The sequence below is a fragment of the Phocoena phocoena genome, chromosome 4 (assembly GCF_963924675.1).
Source record: "Phocoena phocoena chromosome 4, mPhoPho1.1, whole genome shotgun sequence".
NCBI lineage: Eukaryota > Metazoa > Chordata > Mammalia > Artiodactyla > Phocoenidae > Phocoena > Phocoena phocoena.
The window spans coordinates 131,535,355-131,555,385 of record NC_089222.1 but is presented as its reverse complement, the minus strand read 5'-3'; the positions used below and the strand labels follow the sequence as shown (position 1 = coordinate 131,555,385).

General features: G+C 38.4%; 1 protein-coding gene across 10 annotated transcripts in view; it reads left to right on the top strand.

Moving 5' to 3' along the window:
- GRIK1 (glutamate ionotropic receptor kainate type subunit 1) overlaps positions 1-20,031 on the top strand; it is a 419,735-nt gene that overhangs the window by 279,658 nt on the left and 120,046 nt on the right. For all 10 annotated transcript variants that reach the window (XM_065876420.1, XM_065876425.1, XM_065876424.1 and 7 more), the window contains 2 exons: positions 14,918-14,971; positions 18,212-18,385. In XM_065876420.1, the coding sequence (XP_065732492.1) occupies positions 14,918-14,971; positions 18,212-18,385 (228 nt within the window). The remainder of the gene's footprint in view (positions 1-14,917; positions 14,972-18,211; positions 18,386-20,031) is intronic.

Below are 20,031 nucleotides of genomic sequence, written 5' to 3'. Positions count from 1 at the left end.
CACAACCACTCGCTGCTGGTCTCCTTTAGATGAAATTAGTATTAATAGCTTTTACTTTTTTGGTGACTAAAATCACTGCTGAGAAAATTTTCTCTGCCAGGTCAATGTATCTTTCTTCTCATGCACATTTCCCATTATTTCCGTGTACTTCCCTGCACCTTCATCATATTTTACTAGTTTTTAATGATTCTTAAGAAAAAATAAATCAAATGCACTTTAAAGAAGATATTTGACATTTATCTAAAAGTAAAAATTGGGGAAAAGTCTATAATTATTCTTGGGCATGATAATCACTTCAGCAAAGTGATTATTTCTATTCATATTTAACAACTACTATATGATGAGAATCTGAAAATTTATTTCCCCCAAATTAGTTAGAAATTCAAATGTCAAGACTTGATAAGGCTACAGGGGAGCACGGCTCTTATAATAAGAAATGGTCTTTGTGAATTTCTGCAGTCTGAGAGTGGCCCCAAAAACCAGCAGCCCACACATGGGACCCATCAGGTCACTGCATGTCTTCTTCTCTCTCTGTCCATGCATCACCTCCCAGCAGGCATCCTGCTGCTTTTAGAGGATGCTGATCTCTCCTTAGCCTGTCTTTAATGTGGAAATCCCAGGTCCCCAGCCTCTCCTCACTCCCACACCCCCCACGTCCCTCTGTCTTCCCACTGATGGCTCACCATCCACTTCACTCTGAGTATGGTTCTCCCAAGGGAGTGGCTGATGGAAGATGAATTTAAGGCTGAGGCACAGGGGAATTCCCTGGCAGTCCAGTGGTGAGGTCTCTGCGCTGCCACTGCAGGGGAACTAAGATCCTGCATGCCACACAGTGCAGCCAAAGAAACAAAAACAAAAACAAAACAAATAAAGGTGAGGCACAGGGTAGGAGGACTCTGGGTAGGGAATTCCTAACATGTGCCTAGTGCCATGCTGGGTGATAAGCAACCATCTCCTTTAATTGACATAATAATCATTGATATAATTAGTACTATCTTTTTTTTTTTCTGGAAATGAAAATTGAAGCTCAGGGACAGTGTTAATTTTATCTACTGAGCATGCTTTTAATGCGAAAATCTGTGGCCTGCATTATGTGACCCATCCGCCCCCTCCAGCCTCCCTGCCAGCCTCCAGCTTCCAATACACTATTTCAAGGGCACTCTGCCTGGTCATGTAATATGCCCTCCTTTCCCTACTTTATGGCCTTTGCACTTGCAGTTGCCAACACCTGGAACATTCTTTTCCAAAGTCTGCCTCACCTAAGCCTTCATGATTAACTCTTGGGAGATAAAGGAGAAGAAACTATTTTCTCATTCCTTATGACCTTGCACTCTACTTAGTTGCTCTGTAACCCTAATAAAAATCTATAATTAATTAAGGACATTGATTCATTTGTTATCTCTATCCCCTACTATACTGTAAACTCCAAGAGGATGGGAGCTTTCTTTGTCTTGTTCTCCCAAATCCCCAACATCTATTACATTATTTGACACACAACGAGTGACCAATACATCTATGTTGAATGAATAGATGAAATGAATGATCCAAGAACTGTGCTTAGAAGCTCTTAATCAGTAATCTCCCAAATCACCTTTCTTCCACTCTACTCAGTATGCTGAACTCTCAACTCTGCCAAGAACATTTGAACAAGTCACTTCTCTGTGCCTCAGTTTCCTCAAAAGGAAGGTTTCATTCAACCCTGAAATTCTGTATTATTAAGAACTGTAATGCATTTGAGCTAATGATTCTCCTTCCTGAAAATAAATTTGCCTCTTTGGAGAACTGCAGAGTCGTTTTCAAATCCTGTAATAGGATTGAGGAAGCAGGTCACTACTTCAAGCACAGTGAAACCTAATGTGTCTCTGATAGGGAGGGAAGGGATGCAGTGGTGCTTCATCTAGCAGGGAAGCTGTTTCAGAGCTGGGCCAATTCCCTGAGCTAGAGAGGGGCCAGTGGATGAGCACGAACATACTGTTTCTGACTCAGGAAAACTGCTATCTTGTTTACATGAACAAGTGCATCAGAGGGGAGATGTTTTACCTCCTTCAACACTCGTGGCAATGAGCATTAAGCTATAATTGAGCCATTAGCCTCCATAGAACATTTTAGTACCAAAATATTTTGTAGAATTATATTGCATTTTCTCCTGTCAACATTTGTGTGCTTTTGTTTCTTTTCTTTTCTTTTCTTTTGTTTCAATTAACATAAAAACAAGACCAGGCAGAAAATGTATTTCTTAAACGCTTGGCTTCCCTCTGCTAAGTGCAATGGCAATGCTGATTAATCAAATAATTTTGTGCATAGATTTTTGTCCCCATACAAGTTATGCCTAACATCTCTGACCAAGGCAAGCAGAGGTAGTTAGATGGGTTTCATTTCATGTTTTCACAGGACAGAAGTACCATCAGCCTTCATCTCTTAGGACAGAAAACATCAAGTCAAGCAGTACAGCTGTGATGTGCTAAAAGGTTGCAATTCTGTGTTTGGAACCTGCACCAGCTAAGTCAGATCCCCAAGTCTATTACTTCTACTCATAAACACATAAAATAAGCCAAAGACCTTAGGGCTACATTTTACTCAACACTTATTTTGTGCCAGGCACTGTGCTAAGCAAGTGAAATGCATCACTCATTTAATTTTTATGAGAAAATTCTGCATACAAGAAACTGACAGATTTCAGAGAGATTTTGTAACTTGCCCAAAGTCACAGAGCCAGAAAGTGGCTAAGCTGGGATTTGAAACTTATCTCAGGATTTAAAAGGAAAAGAAAGTATCCTATTCTACTACTGTTATGTACAGCAAGAAGTCAACTGATTCTCCAAGTAATGGAACCTGGAACACATTTTAGTTAAGCTTCATACTTCTTGGATGTGTTATTTCCTTGATTCTCAAACATCCAATCATCTCTAGTTCAAGAAATGTTGTTTATATTGAAGCCAAGTAGTGAATGTGGTGGGGACATAGTAAAGAAATTCATTTTTTCATTCAACACATACTTGTTGAGCACTGATTGAAGGTGATAAAGATACAACAATGAAAACAACAACAAAACCCCAAATCTCTGCCACCTTAAGGCAAAAAGAGACCTTGAAAATGCATGTCACAAGAGTTTAGCTATCTAATGCCAATTTACTGGTTGGAGACCATGAAGCTAATTTCTAAAGCAGTAGGGGACTGTGACTAGAGTCTTAGACTGAAAGTTGGGAGATGCAGTTGCAAACTCTGCTTTTCCCCTAATAGGATAAAATAAATGCCATTTATTGGGTAGTCATTGTGTGCCAGAATAGGCTATGTATTTGACTGAAGTGTTATCTATTTACTGCCTCCAAATATCCCATGTTACAGATGAGAAGAATGAGGTTCCAGAGCATACACTCAATAGCAAGGCTGGAATTTCAAACCAGGATCTAATGTGCCTCTGATCTAAGTTTCTTAGCCCGTCTTAATATGCTACTTTGAGCAAGTCTGTTTGTTTTTCTGAGACCCAGTCACCTGTAAAATAAGATTGTTGGATTAGATTCTAACTGTTGCTAAGCTTCCCTTCAGCTCTGAGCTTCCATGCATACAAGCAATCAAGGATCCTCTTATTAACATCTAGACATAAAGAACTTGCACATTGCCTTGTACTTAGTAGGCTTTCAAAGAAATGGGGAAATAATTAAGCAGTTCATTCTTTTGTAAGGTTTTTTAGAATCCTTTGGTAGTCTTTGAGATACTTAATTGATGAGAAGTTCATTACTTTGGATAAATCCTGACAATGTAATCATGATGAATCTCAGTTTATACTAACTGGATGATAATTTGCAGTTTGTTATATAATTTTTTTGACAGCACATTCCTATTCTAATTATGTTTCTCTCAGGCTGATATTAAAATCTCTTTACATTTCCTGAGCACATTGTTTGGATTATAAAGAGAAGTTCATAGATGTGAGTATGTTATTAATATACACAAGAATTAATTGACCTCTATGAATAATCAAAAATTTACTGAAAGGGTTTGCAATTTGTTTGTATTCTTAGTGTACAGGATGCCCTTTTGAGGATGCTCTAAAGCCTCCAATGAGTAGATTTGGAAAAGGACTTAGATTTGTTTCAATCCAAATTGAGAGGTAATAAAAATCACATATGTGCCTCAGAAATGCTCTAATGCTTAATTCCAGCTACATCAAAATTTGGCTGTAATAGGCAATAAGAAATTATCTTTGCAGGAAAGGTGGGGGTAATTTAAAAGGAATCATGTAAGGAATTTGAAGACGTGTATAACAAAAAGCATGTCTTAAGCCTGTAGCAGGATCAGTGATCCTCAGCTCTATTCAAAATTTTGAGGATGTCTGTGCCCCTCGGCATGACTTTCTCAGGGGAAAAGATCCATAGCTTCTATCTGATTCCCTAAAGAAGGCTGAAGACTGACGTAAGTTAAAAATCACTTCATTATGTTAACCACACCTGCTTCTTCAACCCTTCATAGATGCAAGATTTTATCAAAAAGATCCCTCCACCCTACTTTCTCCGTGACTGTTAGCCACATCCTTTCTGTTATAAGCATGATCCTGTAAGATCTAAATGTCACCATTTATTCAGTTGACATGTATTGGCTGTTTTCTATGTGCTAAAGACTGTGCCAGGGTAAAGGGAGAATAAAGTGCTGTGAAAAACTTCAATGTATTGAATGAGGTTATTTAGTAGAGGACTTAGTTATTTGTTCTTTGCTGCATCTGTAAAATAGGAATGTCATAACCCATAGGTCATGCTGTTTTGAGAAATGTTAAATGTGACAATGCCTATAAGGCACTAAGCAGCCCACCACTGATGCATGAAGTATTCCACATGCTATGGATTAGCATTGTCAGTATTATTAGTGATATGGTATCCAACTACAAGAGTGACACAGTGCTTCCCAATCCGAACTCTATCACTGCATCACCTCCTCTATCATATCACAATAGTGGTTCCCAAACCTCCTTTCAGTCTGAATTACCAAGTCTCACAACCTTATGAGAATCTCATCTGATGTCATTAAATCTCCATGCCAGACTTAACATATTGCATCTTCCTACTCATCCTTTCCCCCACCAACCAGAAATACCATTCGATTACTCAAGCCAGAAACCTGGAAATCTCCTTGACTCTCCCTCACCTTTCCTATTTATTAGTTACCAAATGCTATAGATTCTGCCTTCTAAATATGTTTCTGATCCTACCTCCTTTTCTCCATCACTTTCATCATCTTCCTCCTGTGCTAGAACAATTGACCTCTCAGTCACAAGTCCCCTCCCTCTCCTTTTCTCTACCCAGCCTCCATGTGACCTCAAAAACTGTTCATTTTAAATAAAATATCTGATCTTACACCTCTCAAGTTTGAAATTCCTGAGTGCCCACCCCACCCCCTTATTGCCTTAAGTATAAAGCCCGCATTGTTTAGCATGCCATGCAAAGCCCTAAGCACCTTGTGTCCACTGCCATTATAACATCAAGCACACAAAAATATCTATTATTATGTGTATCACACAATTTTAACAATTGCATTACAATTTTTTTTACAAACTATCCTTTCCTTTTTTTTTAAAGCAGTACTCTTTTTTTTTTTTTTTTAACTTTTCTGAAGATTTAAATTTATTTATCTATTTATTTATTTATTTTTGGCTGTGTTGGGTCTCCGCTGCGGTGCACGGACCTCTCACTGAGATGCCCCTCCCCTCCCGTTGCGGAGCACGGGCTTCAGGTGTGCCAGCCTCAGCAGCTGCAGCACGCAGGCTCAGCAGTTGTGGCGCAGGTGCCCAGTTGCTCTGCAGCAGATGGGATCCTCCCGGACCAGGGCTCAAACCCGTGTCCACTGCATTGGCAGGCTGACTCCAAACCACTGTGCCACCAGGAAAGTCCCAAACTACCTTTTCTTCATGAAAGCTGACCCCATTAAAGAGGCCAAAGTTCTCCCTGAAAGATCACTAAAGGGATTTAAAATTGGAATCTAATTAATTCTAATATCTAAAGAGGTGTTATAATAGAAGAGCTATGTAGATCTGAATTCCTGACAGAAAGAGGAAAAGTGAGTGAGGCTCCTCATAATACCTGCAGCATCACCCATGGTACAACCTTTTATAATGGGAGCCAGCTCTCTGAACAAGAATAGAGGGGCAACTTATCAAGCTCTCTTGGCTTGATGGATTCATTCCTTAAGATAAAGATCCAATTCCTGTCCTTCTAACTTTGCTCTCACCAAAGAACCATATGTTTTTATTTGGGTTCTCAAAATACAGAAAGACTTTGTACAAATTACTGACTTTCCTCTCATATATACCTCCTATTATAAATAAAGCACAAAGAGCCCAGGATTGAAATCAAACCTGGGTTCAAGTACTATAACTATGCTCACATCTATAAACTGGGGGTAACACTTCCTCCCCAATAGTAGATAAAGAACCTGTTACAGCAGTGGACATGTTGTAACACTCATCAAATAGTAGTTTTGATCTTTATTGTTATCCCTTTAAAATACGAGTTTGGTTAATATAAATCAGTGGTTCTCAGCTCTGGCTGTATGTAAGTATCACCTGGAGAGTCTTGGTGTCACAGATACCAATGCCTAGAACATACCCTAGACCAAATAAATCAGAATATTTAGGGATAGGGTACAGTCATGGGTGTTTTCAAAGAGTTCTTTGGAGATACTAATGCACTGAGAAACACTGATAAAAATAATTGTTTTCTAAGCCTGATAGCTACTAGATAAATTGACAAAATAAAGTCATCTAAAAAGCCAAAAATCTGAGAAACAGGACCAAAATTATGATAACTTTATTGTGGTACAGAGATATCATGAGACCAGCAAGACCACCATTTAGTGACTACATGACTAATCTCTCCCTCCAAAGGTCACGCTCAGGCAAATTTGAGGTATAGTTTTTATTACCACCATTACCAAAGAAGCTTATTGCACAAAGATTACAGTGTATGCAACATATTCTCTGTTAAATTTCCAACTTCAAGATTCGTTCAGTTCTTTTCTGTTAAAACTTTTCTTCTACTGTAGTCTTTCTTATACCTCATATTTCCACCAATTTCCCTTGGATGTTGCAGAGAGTTTATTCTTTGAGTTCATGTAATCCTCCAAAAGCTCCACTCTCTCCTATTTGCCACGTTGCCTACTTCATTCTGCTAGGGGAAATCTTTTTTTCCTGCTCTGTTGTCAGCAAACTGTACTCCTTAAATAGCATAGTCTCTTCTGCTGTGCACCTGGATGATGCCATGTGGCTCTTCTAGTAAGATTATCTTCTGAAGCTAAACTAAACCCCATTGGGCTCCACTCCATTTATTAATATCTATTAGTATCAGCTTCCCTTCTTCTTCTGACCATACCTCTGGAGAGAGAAGCTTATAAAGGAATTAAGACTGAAAGACACTCTCAAATAGTGCAGCTATTCCATTCACCTACACTGTGTGGAATACTCTTTGCTTTCTTTTGATTTCACTTGGAGGCAGGAGGAAAGTGGCCTGGGTTTGTAAATGGCATAGCACTATCTTCAAATGGAAGGAAAACCCTAGATTCTTTGTGAGTAGCTGTATCTGTGTACATGCATGTGGTTAGTATATGTACATGAATGGAGAGGCACAAAAAAATTTAGAAAGTTTTCAACTTCAAACAAGTCACTTTTCCTCTTGATACATGCTCTTGATATCAAAACACCAAAATTGTGCAATCTCATAGGCCATAATCCCAGAAAGATGAGCAAATGTGGAGTGTTGGTTTCATATTGCTGCTGTAACAAATTATCACAAATGTAGTGGCTTAAACAATAAAAATTTACTCTTTTACAATTCTGGAGGTCAGAAGTCTAAAATCAAGCTGTTGACAGGGCTATTTTCCTTCTGAAGGATTCAGGGAATATCTAATTCCTTGTCTTTTCCAGCTTCTAGAAGCTGTCCTCATTCCTTGGATTGTGGTCCCACATCACATTGCCTTTCATTCCCTCTGTTTCCATCTTCACATCACCTCTCTGCCTTCTGACCATCTGCTTCCATCTTATAAGAACCCTTGTGATTACACTGGGTCCACCTGGATAATCCAGAGTAATTCCCCATAAACTAAGATCCTTAACTTATTCACATCTGCAAAGTTCTTTGGCCATGTAAAGTAACATATTAGCAGATTCTGGAAATTAGGATGTGGACATTTTTAAGGGGCCATTATTCATCCTACTCCATAAGGATATGGGTAGTTTTCTACATGTCAGGGTTTTCAGGGATCCAGTGCTATTTTCCATACACTCCACTGTTACCTTTGTAGATATGTTACAGTCATTCAGTGTTCTATGAGTGTCTTTTTTTGCATCAATAAAGATTGATCTAAAGGCCTAAGTTACCTAGCTTGTTCTACTGGTGACAAATATTAAAAAGTATGTTTCCAAAGGAGCATTCTGCTCAGAGGATAGCGCAATTGCAGCCTAAAGTACCACAGTTGGCATGTGAGAAAGAGCTACATCCTAGAGCTCAAACTTTCTTCTTAAAACTGCTTCTCTGAGACTTGATATTATTCAACTGGCTTCCTGAAGATTTATTTTATGCTGAAATAACTTATTTCTATCTTGAGGTAAAAACATTATTTTAGCCACATTGTATGTCACATATTTGGAAGTTGTTCCCTTGAAATTATTGACTAGAAATCATGTCTGATGGTTTAGAATTTATCCTGATACTGAGAAGGCTATAAAAGGAACAATACACTTTAGGTTAGTCAATATAAACTTCTAATACACCTATTTTTCAATGGAAAGATGTGGTAATAAAAACCCTTATAAATATTATAAGAATCCCTCAAAAATGCTTAGGAGCACTCCAGGTTCCATTTCAAGTTTCTGCTACGATTATAGCAGCATTATGCCAATTATTTGTGAGGTATGAATTGCTTTTAGCAATGGATGCTGAGAGTTTGTGGAGAATTGCTGTCTCCATAGCTCTGCATTGCCTTCAGGAAAATGATCCTGTTGAAATGTGACATAGGCGTCTTTATACCAGGACATGTTATGGGAAGATTTTTCTCAGAGACTTTCCAAGTGTCTTATAGACCAACTCTGTCACCAACCATAGGAATTAGACTCCACAAACTCTCTTCATCTAGACTTGGATGAGAGTTCTCAAGACAAACTAAAATATGGTCTTTGTGATGCTCAGGCTGTATGTGATACATTTACTCATCTAAATCCAAAAGATCGTCTTTGCAAAGAACAACAGAACTTGACCAGGAAGAATCAATACTACTGTGAACAAGGCCATGAGAGTTCTATTGTAAAAACTCCAGAAAACAGCTGGGCAAATGTGGAGACATCATAGTTAGTGCACAACAACTGTGCTTCAGAGAACCTTGATAACAGTGGGGTCATTAGAGTTGTCCTTCCAGGAGTCAACTGCAAATGAGTTCTTTTTTTTTTTTAGCGTGCTTATTAGAGTATAATTGCTTTACAATGGTGTGTTAGTTTCTGCTGTACAACAAAGTGAATCAGCTATATGTATACATATATCTCCATATCTCCTCCCTCTAGCGACTCCCTCCCACCCTCCCTATCCCACCCCTCTAGGTGGTCACAAAGCACCGAGCTGATCTCCCTGTGCTATGCAGCTGCTCCCCACTAGCTATTTTACATTTGATAGTGTATATATGTCCATGCCACTCTCTCACTTCGTCCCAGCTTCCCCTTCCCCCGCCCTGTGTCCTCAAGTCCATCCTCAAAACTGAGTTATTTGTAGTGAGGTGGATGGACCTAGAGTCTGTCATACAGAGTGAAGTAAGTCAGAAGGAGAAAAACAAATACCATATGCTAACACATATACATGGAATCTAAAAAGAAAAAAATGGTTCTGATGAACCTAGGGGGCAGGACAAGAGTAAAGATGCCAATGAGTTTTATTCTGCTTTCTGATGATTCATTTTGACTACAAAAGAAAGAAAAGCAGTAATTATTTTCTAGCCACTGAAACAATAGAATAGTCTGTGACATTTCCATAATAGCATAATACAGAGAAAGACTTCACGTAGGTGTCAACCTCTCTTCCCCTCACTCGTTTAAGGATTGTGTTATCTAGATAGAAAGGAATGTCATACATATGCAGAGTATGTAGGACTTTTAGTATTTTGGTATTGTTCTCTGTATTAGCCAGGGTTCTCCAGAAAAACCCATAGGAAATACATATGAAGAGATTTATTATGAAGAATTGATTCACTTAACTATGGAGACTGAGAAGGCCCACAGTCTGCCATTTGCAAGCTAGAGACCCAGAAATGCTGTGGTGTAATTACAGTCGGAAACTATAGGCCTGAAAATCAGAAGAGTCAGTGGTGAAAATCTCAGTCAAAGAGCAGGAGAACGCCAAAGTCCCAGCTTAGGCAGTCAGGCAGGAAGGAAAAGGGGTGAATTCCTTCTTCCTCTGCCTCTTTATTCTAATCAAGCTCTCAGTGGATTGGATGATGTCCACCATATTGGGAAGAGTCACCTGCTCTCTCAAAAGCTTATTTCATCTGGAAACAGCCTCACAGACACACCCAGAAATAACGTTTAATCTGGGCACCCCTCGGCCCAGTAAAGTTGACATGTATAATGAACCACCACCATCTACAAGAACTTTTGAGTTCTTATCATTGATTCTGCAAGGACATAGAATATGATTAACTATGAATGGTATTTTGTTAGAGGCCTTTTTGTTACCCTAACCCAACCCAGCTATATCAGATCTGAATTGTTCATCTCTCTTTATGGAAAAAAAAAATATTCCGCTTCTCCCAACCATGATAATTTATTCATGTTATATCTTTATTATACAAAGAACTGAAGCAGCCTAGAAAAATACATTTGAAAAAAAGTCATAAATATTTTTTAAGAAAGGGACAGAGTTGGTACCAAAGGAAAAGTTAAAGAAAAACATAAAGCTGAATGGCATTAGCACATAGAATATATACCCTATGTTCCTGAGTAGTTGCTAATGGAGGACCCACAATTTTGACCCTAAAGTCTCTAGTAATCAAAAGAAAGTCATGACATACCTTGAAGTATTCATGAAACAGACAATTGTATTTATTCAGAAAAACAAAAACAAAAAAACGGCTTGTCTGGCACTGATAATCATGGTAGTCACCTGTCAGGGTGAGTGAGATCTCTGGAGGGTGACATATGTCAGTATCTTTCCCACTTCCTTGGCCAAAACCAGCACATGGCTCCACCCAAGCACAAGGGGCCAGGAAATACAATCACATCACATTGGAAAATTGGAAATGGCACTAATGAAGTCCACACTATGGGTCTTCCAAAATCAAGAAGACTAATAGGTATTAAATACATCCCTACTATAGATATAAAATGTTATTGAAAGGGCTAGGTTTTTACAATCTATCAATCTATGTCAATAATAAGGTTTCAAGGGGATATTTAATAAGAATAATTCTGTTAGGAAACAACCATTATTAAAGTATTGGTGGAAGCAGTTAAGGGGAACATGCCATCAGTACAAATAGTATTGACAGCCACATTTATTACTTATTAGTGTGTGTGATGTGATGTGTTTTGCACCATTAAAAATGATTTAAATAGAGCAAAACTAGTTCCTAGTAATACTGTCTTGGTAAAGTGTACACTGCCTAAGTCAGTGCCTCCTGGTCAATCCAGAAAAATACAGTAAAAAAATTCAAACAAGGTAGTGTTTGTTAAGAAAAAGTCAGTTTTGCAAAGAACCATTTAAAAATCCCCATATCATGATTACACTATTTGAAAAACTGACATTTATCTTGATATGACATTTTCCTAAACCGTTAATGACTTTTAGCTGAAATACCAACATGCAGAGAGAAAATCGTGGTGTGAATGCTATAAAGTATAAAGTATTCTACCATTTAACAGCAGAGCAGCCAATCCCAACCAGTGTACAAACCATTATAAAGAGCTTTGGTGCTATTGGCTTTATTTCTATCTAAAAATTTCTCATTCACCCGTGTCCTAGAGAGTCCATAAAACTGACAGCTCAGTGATCCATGACTATACTTTTTTCTTAATTTTCATTTCTAGGAAATTCAAGGGAAGAACCAGGAAGCACTGACCCAGGCACTAGGTAGGAAAGTCAAGAACGGGGACTTTTCTAGTATATCAAATAAAAAGTGTATCTGGAAGGTCCAAGGATTCTTTCTGCTACAAAAGCAGGTCCATTAGTTATTTATTCACTGCATCTGCATGACTCTTTTCTAACATTAAGTAAGAGACATATCAAATGAATATTTGCTTCTAGAAATTATAAATAATAATAATTAGTTGAATGGTTGCTTAAAAAAAAAAGCCTATACTCTCAAATGGTGATCAAATGCCCCCACAATAAAGTTTAAAAAGAAAAATTAGCCCATGTGAAAAGCTGGAAACTCAGGTGCCTTTGTGTTTTTTCAGCAACAATATTTTAAACCTCGGTGTCCAGGTCTATATCTTGACATAAAACTTTCCAGTTCCCTTTCAAGAGATAGTCTTGCCTGCAATTATACTAACAACCTAAATGAAAAATTGAATTCCTGACTGACCTCAGCAGGTTAGCTCTTTATGCTCCAGTGATATAAGAGACCAGCTAATAAGACCTCACCACGCATGATTTTCAATGTTATTGATGGCCCTAAAGCAATCCTACCCTTTTAAAAATCCTTTTGTGCATCTGGTCTTATTATCACCATAGGAGTGACTTACATACTGTGAGCTTATGATTCATAGAGAGAGTTTCCTGTCATTTTTCTTGCCTTCATGACATTACAATTTCACCAAATATTCCTCTGGTTTCCATGTTAGCAGAGAGGGCATAAGAAGTGTCAGATCTGTGCTCGTGTATGTTACATGCCGTCTCCAAATACCTTCTCCATTTTTTATCCCCTTTCATGTAAAATCATTCTAGTTTACATATCTTAGACACCTTATAAGAACTTCAATAACTTGTGTTGCTTTTCTGAAGAACTTTTCAATCCATCTCTTCAGCTAAAGTTATGAAAGTCCTTGTTCCTTAATGCAAATGGACATGTTTTCCATAAAGCAGTGATTATCAGCCACTGCTGTGAAATACAGAAGCTCCACTCTCAGAAATTCTAATTCTGGATGTCTCTGGGATGGAGCCTAAGAATATCTGATTTTAAAACTTCCAGAGGGGATTCTCATTTGCATCCAGAATATATCAGAGTTGTGGGGGAAACTGTCTTGAAAGTTTCATTTCTGAATCCTATGCAAATACCAAAAATACAGCACTCAAACAGTCCTTTGTGCCTGCACCAAGGAAGGTGATACTCTTGATTTAAAAGATTGATGACGGGAATGTGAATTGGTTCAGCCACTATGGAGAACAGTATGGAGGTTCCTTAAAAAACTACAAATAGAATTACCATATGACCCAGCAATCCCACTACTGGGCATATACCCTGAGAAAACCAAAATTCAAAAAGAGTCATGTACCAAAATGTTCATTGCAGCTCTATTTACAATAGCCCGGAGATGGAAAGAACCTAAGCGCCCATCATCGGACGAATGGATAAAGAAGATGTGGCATATATACACAACGGAATATTACTCAGCCTTAAAAAGAAATGAAATTGAGCTATTTGTAATGAGATGGATAGACCTAGAGTCTGTCATACAGAGTGAAGTAAGTCAGAAAGAAAAAGACAAATACCGTATGCTAACACATATATATGGAATTTAAGGGAAAAAAATGTCATGAAGAGCCTAGGGGTAAGACAGGAATAAAGACGCAGACCTACTGGAGAATGGACTTGAGGATATGGGGAGGGGGAAGGGTGAGTTTTGACAGGGCGAGAGAGAGTCATGGACATATACACACTAACAAACGTAGTAAGGTAGATAGCTAGGGAGAAGCAGCCGCAAGGCACAGGGATATTAGCTCGGGGCTTTGGGAAATCCTGGAGAGGTGGGATGGGGAGAGTGAGAGGGAGGGAGATGCAAGAGGGAAGACATATGGGAACATATGTATATGTATAGCTGATTCACTTTGTTATAAAGCAGAAACTAACACACCATTGTAAAGCAATTATACCCCAATAAAGATGTTTAAAAAAAAAAAAAAAAGATTGATGACAATATCTTATCTCCAAAGCATTTGCAACTGTTTCTTCTCAGTGGACACCATTTTCAGGAATCCAAAAGTAAAATCACAGTTTTAAGAAACTACCTCTACCTAGAACCCTTGTCCTTTCTGTCTACCTCCTTTTTGCCCCTCCCCACCAAATAAAGACAATATACACAGGATGTTTGGAACTGTCAGGGTCCCAATTAGGTAACAGAATCAGAATTAAGAGGCAGCGAGACTTGGTATAAAAATAATCCCCATCCTTCTATCTATAAACAATCCTCTCTTCCCCTACTCACTCTATGGGATAAGATGGAAAAAGGATAGAGAGAAGGGTTTCTGAGATATACATATTTATAAATCCTCATTTAAATATATCTACATATCAGTATTGCCAATTTAATATTTAATGAGTTTTACTCTGGGGCATTATGATAAGTACTAAAACTAAGGAGATCAATAAAATATATATCTAAGCATGGGATTACTCAGAAACCCAGGGAGTAGGAAAGGCAAAGCTCTCTGCCATTATGGACAACTCCAGATATAAAATTTTTTGAGCATAAACTCATTTTAAATTTGATCGTCAGACCAATTACTTCCATGAAGGTCAAACATAGCATACTGAAAGTGCATTGGATGGAGGTCAGTGGCCTGGATCCTAGCTCCACATCAATCATTGGTTTGTCTCAGGTTTCTGATCTACTTGGTCTATGGATTTCCAAAGCCCCTTCCTATTCTATGTCTCCAAGCTATTGCAGTCAACCTACTAATTATCGATTTCTTATTATAATTCTGTTTCTGATTCATCTCTTATTTCTCTTTTGCAGATCCTGTTCATGGGCATGATGACTGAGTACTATCATTACTTTTTCACAACCCTGGTAAGCATATCTGGTGGAAATGTATTCCACACTATAAAAAAAATCTTCAGTTATTTTTAAGTCAGCGCCACCAGTGTCAAGGCAAGTTATTGTCATGGAGATTTGTTTTACTTTCCTAAGAACCCTCTAAATCCAGAAATGCTGAACAGCAGGTGTCTTCCTTCATTCCTTTCTTTCTTTCATTCTTTCTTTCCCTTTCTTTCTTTGTTTCTTTCTTTCTTCTTTCTTTCCTTCCTTCCTTCCTTCCTTCCTTCCTTCCTTCCTTCCTTCCTTCCTTTTTTCCTTCCTTCCTTCCTTCTTTCCTTCCTTCTCTTTCTTTCTTTCTTTCTTTCTTTCTTTCTTTCTTTCTTTATTTATTTTTCCTTTCTTAACTAGCATCAATGCAAGTGCACCCAGAAAGGAATTAAAGTCAAGCTTTCATTAAATAGAAACTGCCAAAGTACAAACTATTAATAAAGAAGAATCATCTACATTTTCTATATACATTAGAGGGCACACTGAAGTGTATCTTGGCATTCTTTGATCTGATGTGATTTCCCCACCTGTGTCCAGTGGATAGCTGGATTAGCCAAGGTTCACCTGTCAGGTGTTTTGAAGACCATCAAGATAAAGAGCTTGGGAGATGCTTTCCACATTGAACATTTTTCATCATAAGAAAAATCATGGCTCTAAGCTGGAGAAATTCAAAAGAAACTATACAACTTTAAATTTTGACAGATTATCAGATCAAGGAGAATGATTTAGGCAGTTAACAAATCAAAATGATGTGATAGCTCTCGCCACACACACACACACACACACACACACACACACACATACAATACACCCCTCCCAACACATACACTCCACTCTTTTATGTGAGAAGAAAATACAGAGCCAACCTCCATTTCTAACCTATAAAAGTGTGTCGACTAAAATCTACCCAGATTTTGGGAGATTCAATAAGAGTATCATTTTACCAAATAAAACTGGCAAGGCAGGCTAGTACGTTAGGGAAATCAAAGAATTTGGAACAAGGATGAGGCAGCTACCATACACATACTTCTAGAAGTAGTAAATTCCACTCCTAACTCAAGTATTTCTACGAGCATGAAGGGTTGCAGAGGATGCCATGAGACAAATGCTTTGGGGCAGTTGTCAAAATTATCACTGCTCCTGAGCTTGGAGCTAGGGAGTAGGATGCAGGGCAGAAATTCCTGAACTAAAGTTTCCGTGGTCTTCCCTCCTTCATTGACATCCTGATCAGGTTCTCTGTCAGAACCGTTGAGGGAGACCCTGAGAACTGGAAAGTATCATACTATGATTACAAATATGGTCCTTTCCCCATCACCATGAACATGTAGGTCTTACTCAAGGTGAGATTGCCATCTGCTTTAGAACTTCCTATCCTTCCCAGGTGTACACACAAGTTGAATTGGCTTCGTTGAAATTTGAAAAAAATATAAACAAAGAAACCTAAGAAGGTTGGTCTTCAATGGAAGGACAAACCAGTTGCCCTCACACTCTTGCTTTCCTCAACCTCCACTAACAAGGAGATGTTGAAAATTGGGCCTCAAATTTTCCATATTGTATATTGCATAGAAACAATTTGGAAACCAAGCTAATTTTGCACATGCTTAATGTATCCATTTTAGCACACTGTATTTTTGTACTGTTGAATTAATAAGGGATTCAATATGCATCCTGGAAGTTTCTGTCTGAACCCCCTGTATCTTGAGTAACTTTCCTTCTATTCATTGAGTGTGCTAAAGGAATCATTCTTCCTTGGGTCTTATTCTTTAAATTTGCTTCTTTAAGCAATTTCCTTTGGTTTTATCTGCATTCTGCCATGCTTTGCTTTTATATTCCTACCACTCTTGGTCATGAGTATTAAGGAAACTTAAAGGAAAAATTAGTTAGTGCAAGGGAAATAAATATAACAATTTAAAAGACAGTATACTTTTTCTTACATGAGCGAGTTCAGAGGTGCATTCTTATAGTTCTACAGTCTAATCCAAAGTTATCTTGGGAAGAACTAGTGATGTAGAAAAGAGTTATTCAAAATAATAAATCTATATGCATCTTCTGCACATATAAATCATGGATTGTTTCTGAAGCTACTTCTCTTTAGTAACCACTATCATCAGAAATAATGTACTGTTTTGTATTGTTCTTTCATGAAGCAGTTACATTGGTAAGTAATTTTTATGGAAGTTTTTCTCTTTTATTAACTGTTAAATGCTATTTTGAAAGTTTGGTTTATTCATAAATGTGAGATATTTTAATGATATGTTTTAGTGTCTAACATTTCTTTACAGGAAAAAGTTGAATTAATCACTTAAGTCTATTTTAAATATGAGCCAACATAAACTTCTGGTTTACACTCAGCTTCACCTGTAATGGAAAATACTAGAGTGGGTTCAAGTTTTTTCCCTGCAACATTATCTAAAAGGGAACAAATACTACTGTTAAGATACATCAACACAACCATAGGCTCCAGTTTATTCTCTGAAGAGAACACTTTGGTTCTTATTCTAAGCTTGTTAAAATGTTAACTCTTTCTACTTTTATCATTTTTAATACTGCTCAGGACTTATTTGCCCCAGGCATTCTTTATGCTCTCATTATATGGGACATAGGTTATTTTCAGTGAGCAAGGGAATGGTATTTTTTTTTTTTTTGCTAAGAGTTATCTTTCCATCAAATGTATATGCAAGTTCCAAACTTCACCTCCTTTGCAAGATTCAAGGCAGCCTGGGGCAGCAAGTTTTGAGGGAGAAGGGTGGTACTACCACTGACAAGTGGATCATTCTCAGGCCAGTCACATCACAGCTCAGAACCACAGTTTCCTCATCTAGAAAATAAAAGCAGTGAATCAAATGGACACAAAGATCCTTTTCAATTCCCCAAAGACTATATCCTAGGAACAGAATTCTCTAGCTTCTCAGAATGTCACATCCTGTTCCCAAGGGCATACTAATTATTGGCAGCTAAATTCTTGTTCTTGGTTTATACCAACTTTAACGATACTGCAAAAAAAAAAAAGAAAAAAGGATGAAAATGAAAACTGATTACTTAGAGTTTGTCAGGCAGCATGCAAGTGAAAAACAAGAGGAAATGTTCTTTTATAGAACCAGTGTGATTATGGCTGCCATTCTTGTTTTAATCATTTGTTGCTTCTACAATCATTAGTTCTCTTTTGCCTAAAGAGCACAGAAAATGTTAACTCTTTCTACTTTTATCATTTTTAATACTGCGCAGGACTTATTTGCTTTAGATCTGGAACTCTATAGGTACAGTGGTGTAAATATGACCGGGTTTCGGCTGCTTAATGTTGACAATCCTCACGTGTCGTCCATCATTGAGAAGTGGTCCATGGAAAGACTGCAGGCCCCACCCAGGCCTGGGACTGGCCTTTTGGATGGCATGATGACAGTAAGTAGTTTTAAAATAAAATCATTTGAGATGATATTTGACTTTCTTAGAGGTTAGGTTAAGAATCTCATATGCTTGGGCTTCCCTGGTGGCGCAGTGGTTGAGAGTCCGCCTGCCAATGCAGGGGACACGGGTTCGTGACCTCAGTCCGGGAAGATCCCACATGCCACGTAGCGGCTGGGTCCGTGAGCCATGGCCGCTGAGCCTGCGCGTGTGGAGCCTGTGCTCCGCAACGGGAGAGACCACAACAGTGAGAGGCCCGCGTACCAAAAGAAAGAATCTCATATGCTTTTCATAGTGAGAGGAAAAGTGTTATAACCTGTGCCTTGACTTGTATGAGAAGAGGAGAAAACATTTTATGTACAGTAAGTCTCCTACATATGAACGAGTTCCCTTCCAAGAGCACGTTAGTAAGTCCACTTCATTCGTAAGTCCAACAAAGTTTGCCTTGGTACCCAGCTAACACAATAGGCTATATAATACTGTACTATAATAGATTTATAATACTTTTCACAGAAATAATACATAGAAAACAAACAAACACAAAAAATAAAGGAAACATGTTTAATCTTACAGTACAGTACCTTGAAAAGTACAGTAGTACAGTCCAACAGCTGGCATACAGAGGCTGGCATCGAGTGAACAGGCAAGAAGAGTTACTGACTGGAGATGGGAGAGGAGGTGGGAGATGGTAGAGCTGACAGATCATCAGCAATAGGAGACGGAGGGCAAACTGCAATTTCACTCACGCCTGAAGTTGATGAAACACACATTTGAATCTTTGAAAGTTCACAACTTGAAGGTTCATATATAGGGACTACAATTTTGAAAGCCTGTGCATGGCTACTATCAAAAACTGCTATTTTCAGCTTCCTGAGAGTAATGGCCTCAGATAAAATAGTTAACAGGAGTAGCCACCACTGTCAGCCAAATGGAGACAAAGCATAAACAAAAGCAAGGGTAAGTGGGGAGAGGGTTGTCCCTGGGAATGTGACTTTGGGAAGGAGGGAGGGAAAGAGAGGAGCAAGCTGCCTATAAAGGTTCTGCAGAACCAGCTTGCCTTCCTCACTTCTCCTACATCTCAGCAAGCAGAAGTGCATGTGGAAAAATCTGGATTTCCATAGAGTTGGTGTGTTCACATTCTTCCCGTCCTGGGTACATGGAGGTACACCTCTGCAGACACTGACAGTGCTTTATACCAGCCATATGTCACTCTCGAAGCAGATGCCAAGCCTGCCTCCTAAGGAGAGACAGGTACTCTGCTGAACAGATAAATTGCAAACTGCCTCGTCAGAGAGCTTCTCACTAACATCATTTGTCTCTTGTTGTCAAATGCACTTCTCTAATGAAGCTCCCTGTGTGATGGAAGAAAATTGCAGGAAAAAAAAAAATGATTTCTGTGCCGGAACAGTGTCATCCAAAGGAAAAGATATTGGGAATGTGGGCAGGTAATAGCATTTTAAATTGGCATGGTATTTCATTCTCTGTTCCCATCATCAGGAGAAACACTATTGCTTTTAAGATGCAATTTACTGGTAACTGAAAGGTATCAACGCACATAGAAATAAACTTGAGATTTCTCTTCTTTTTCTACCTTCTTTAAATGAGGTACAAATGACAAAAAAGAATAAATGAAGTGGTTCTGG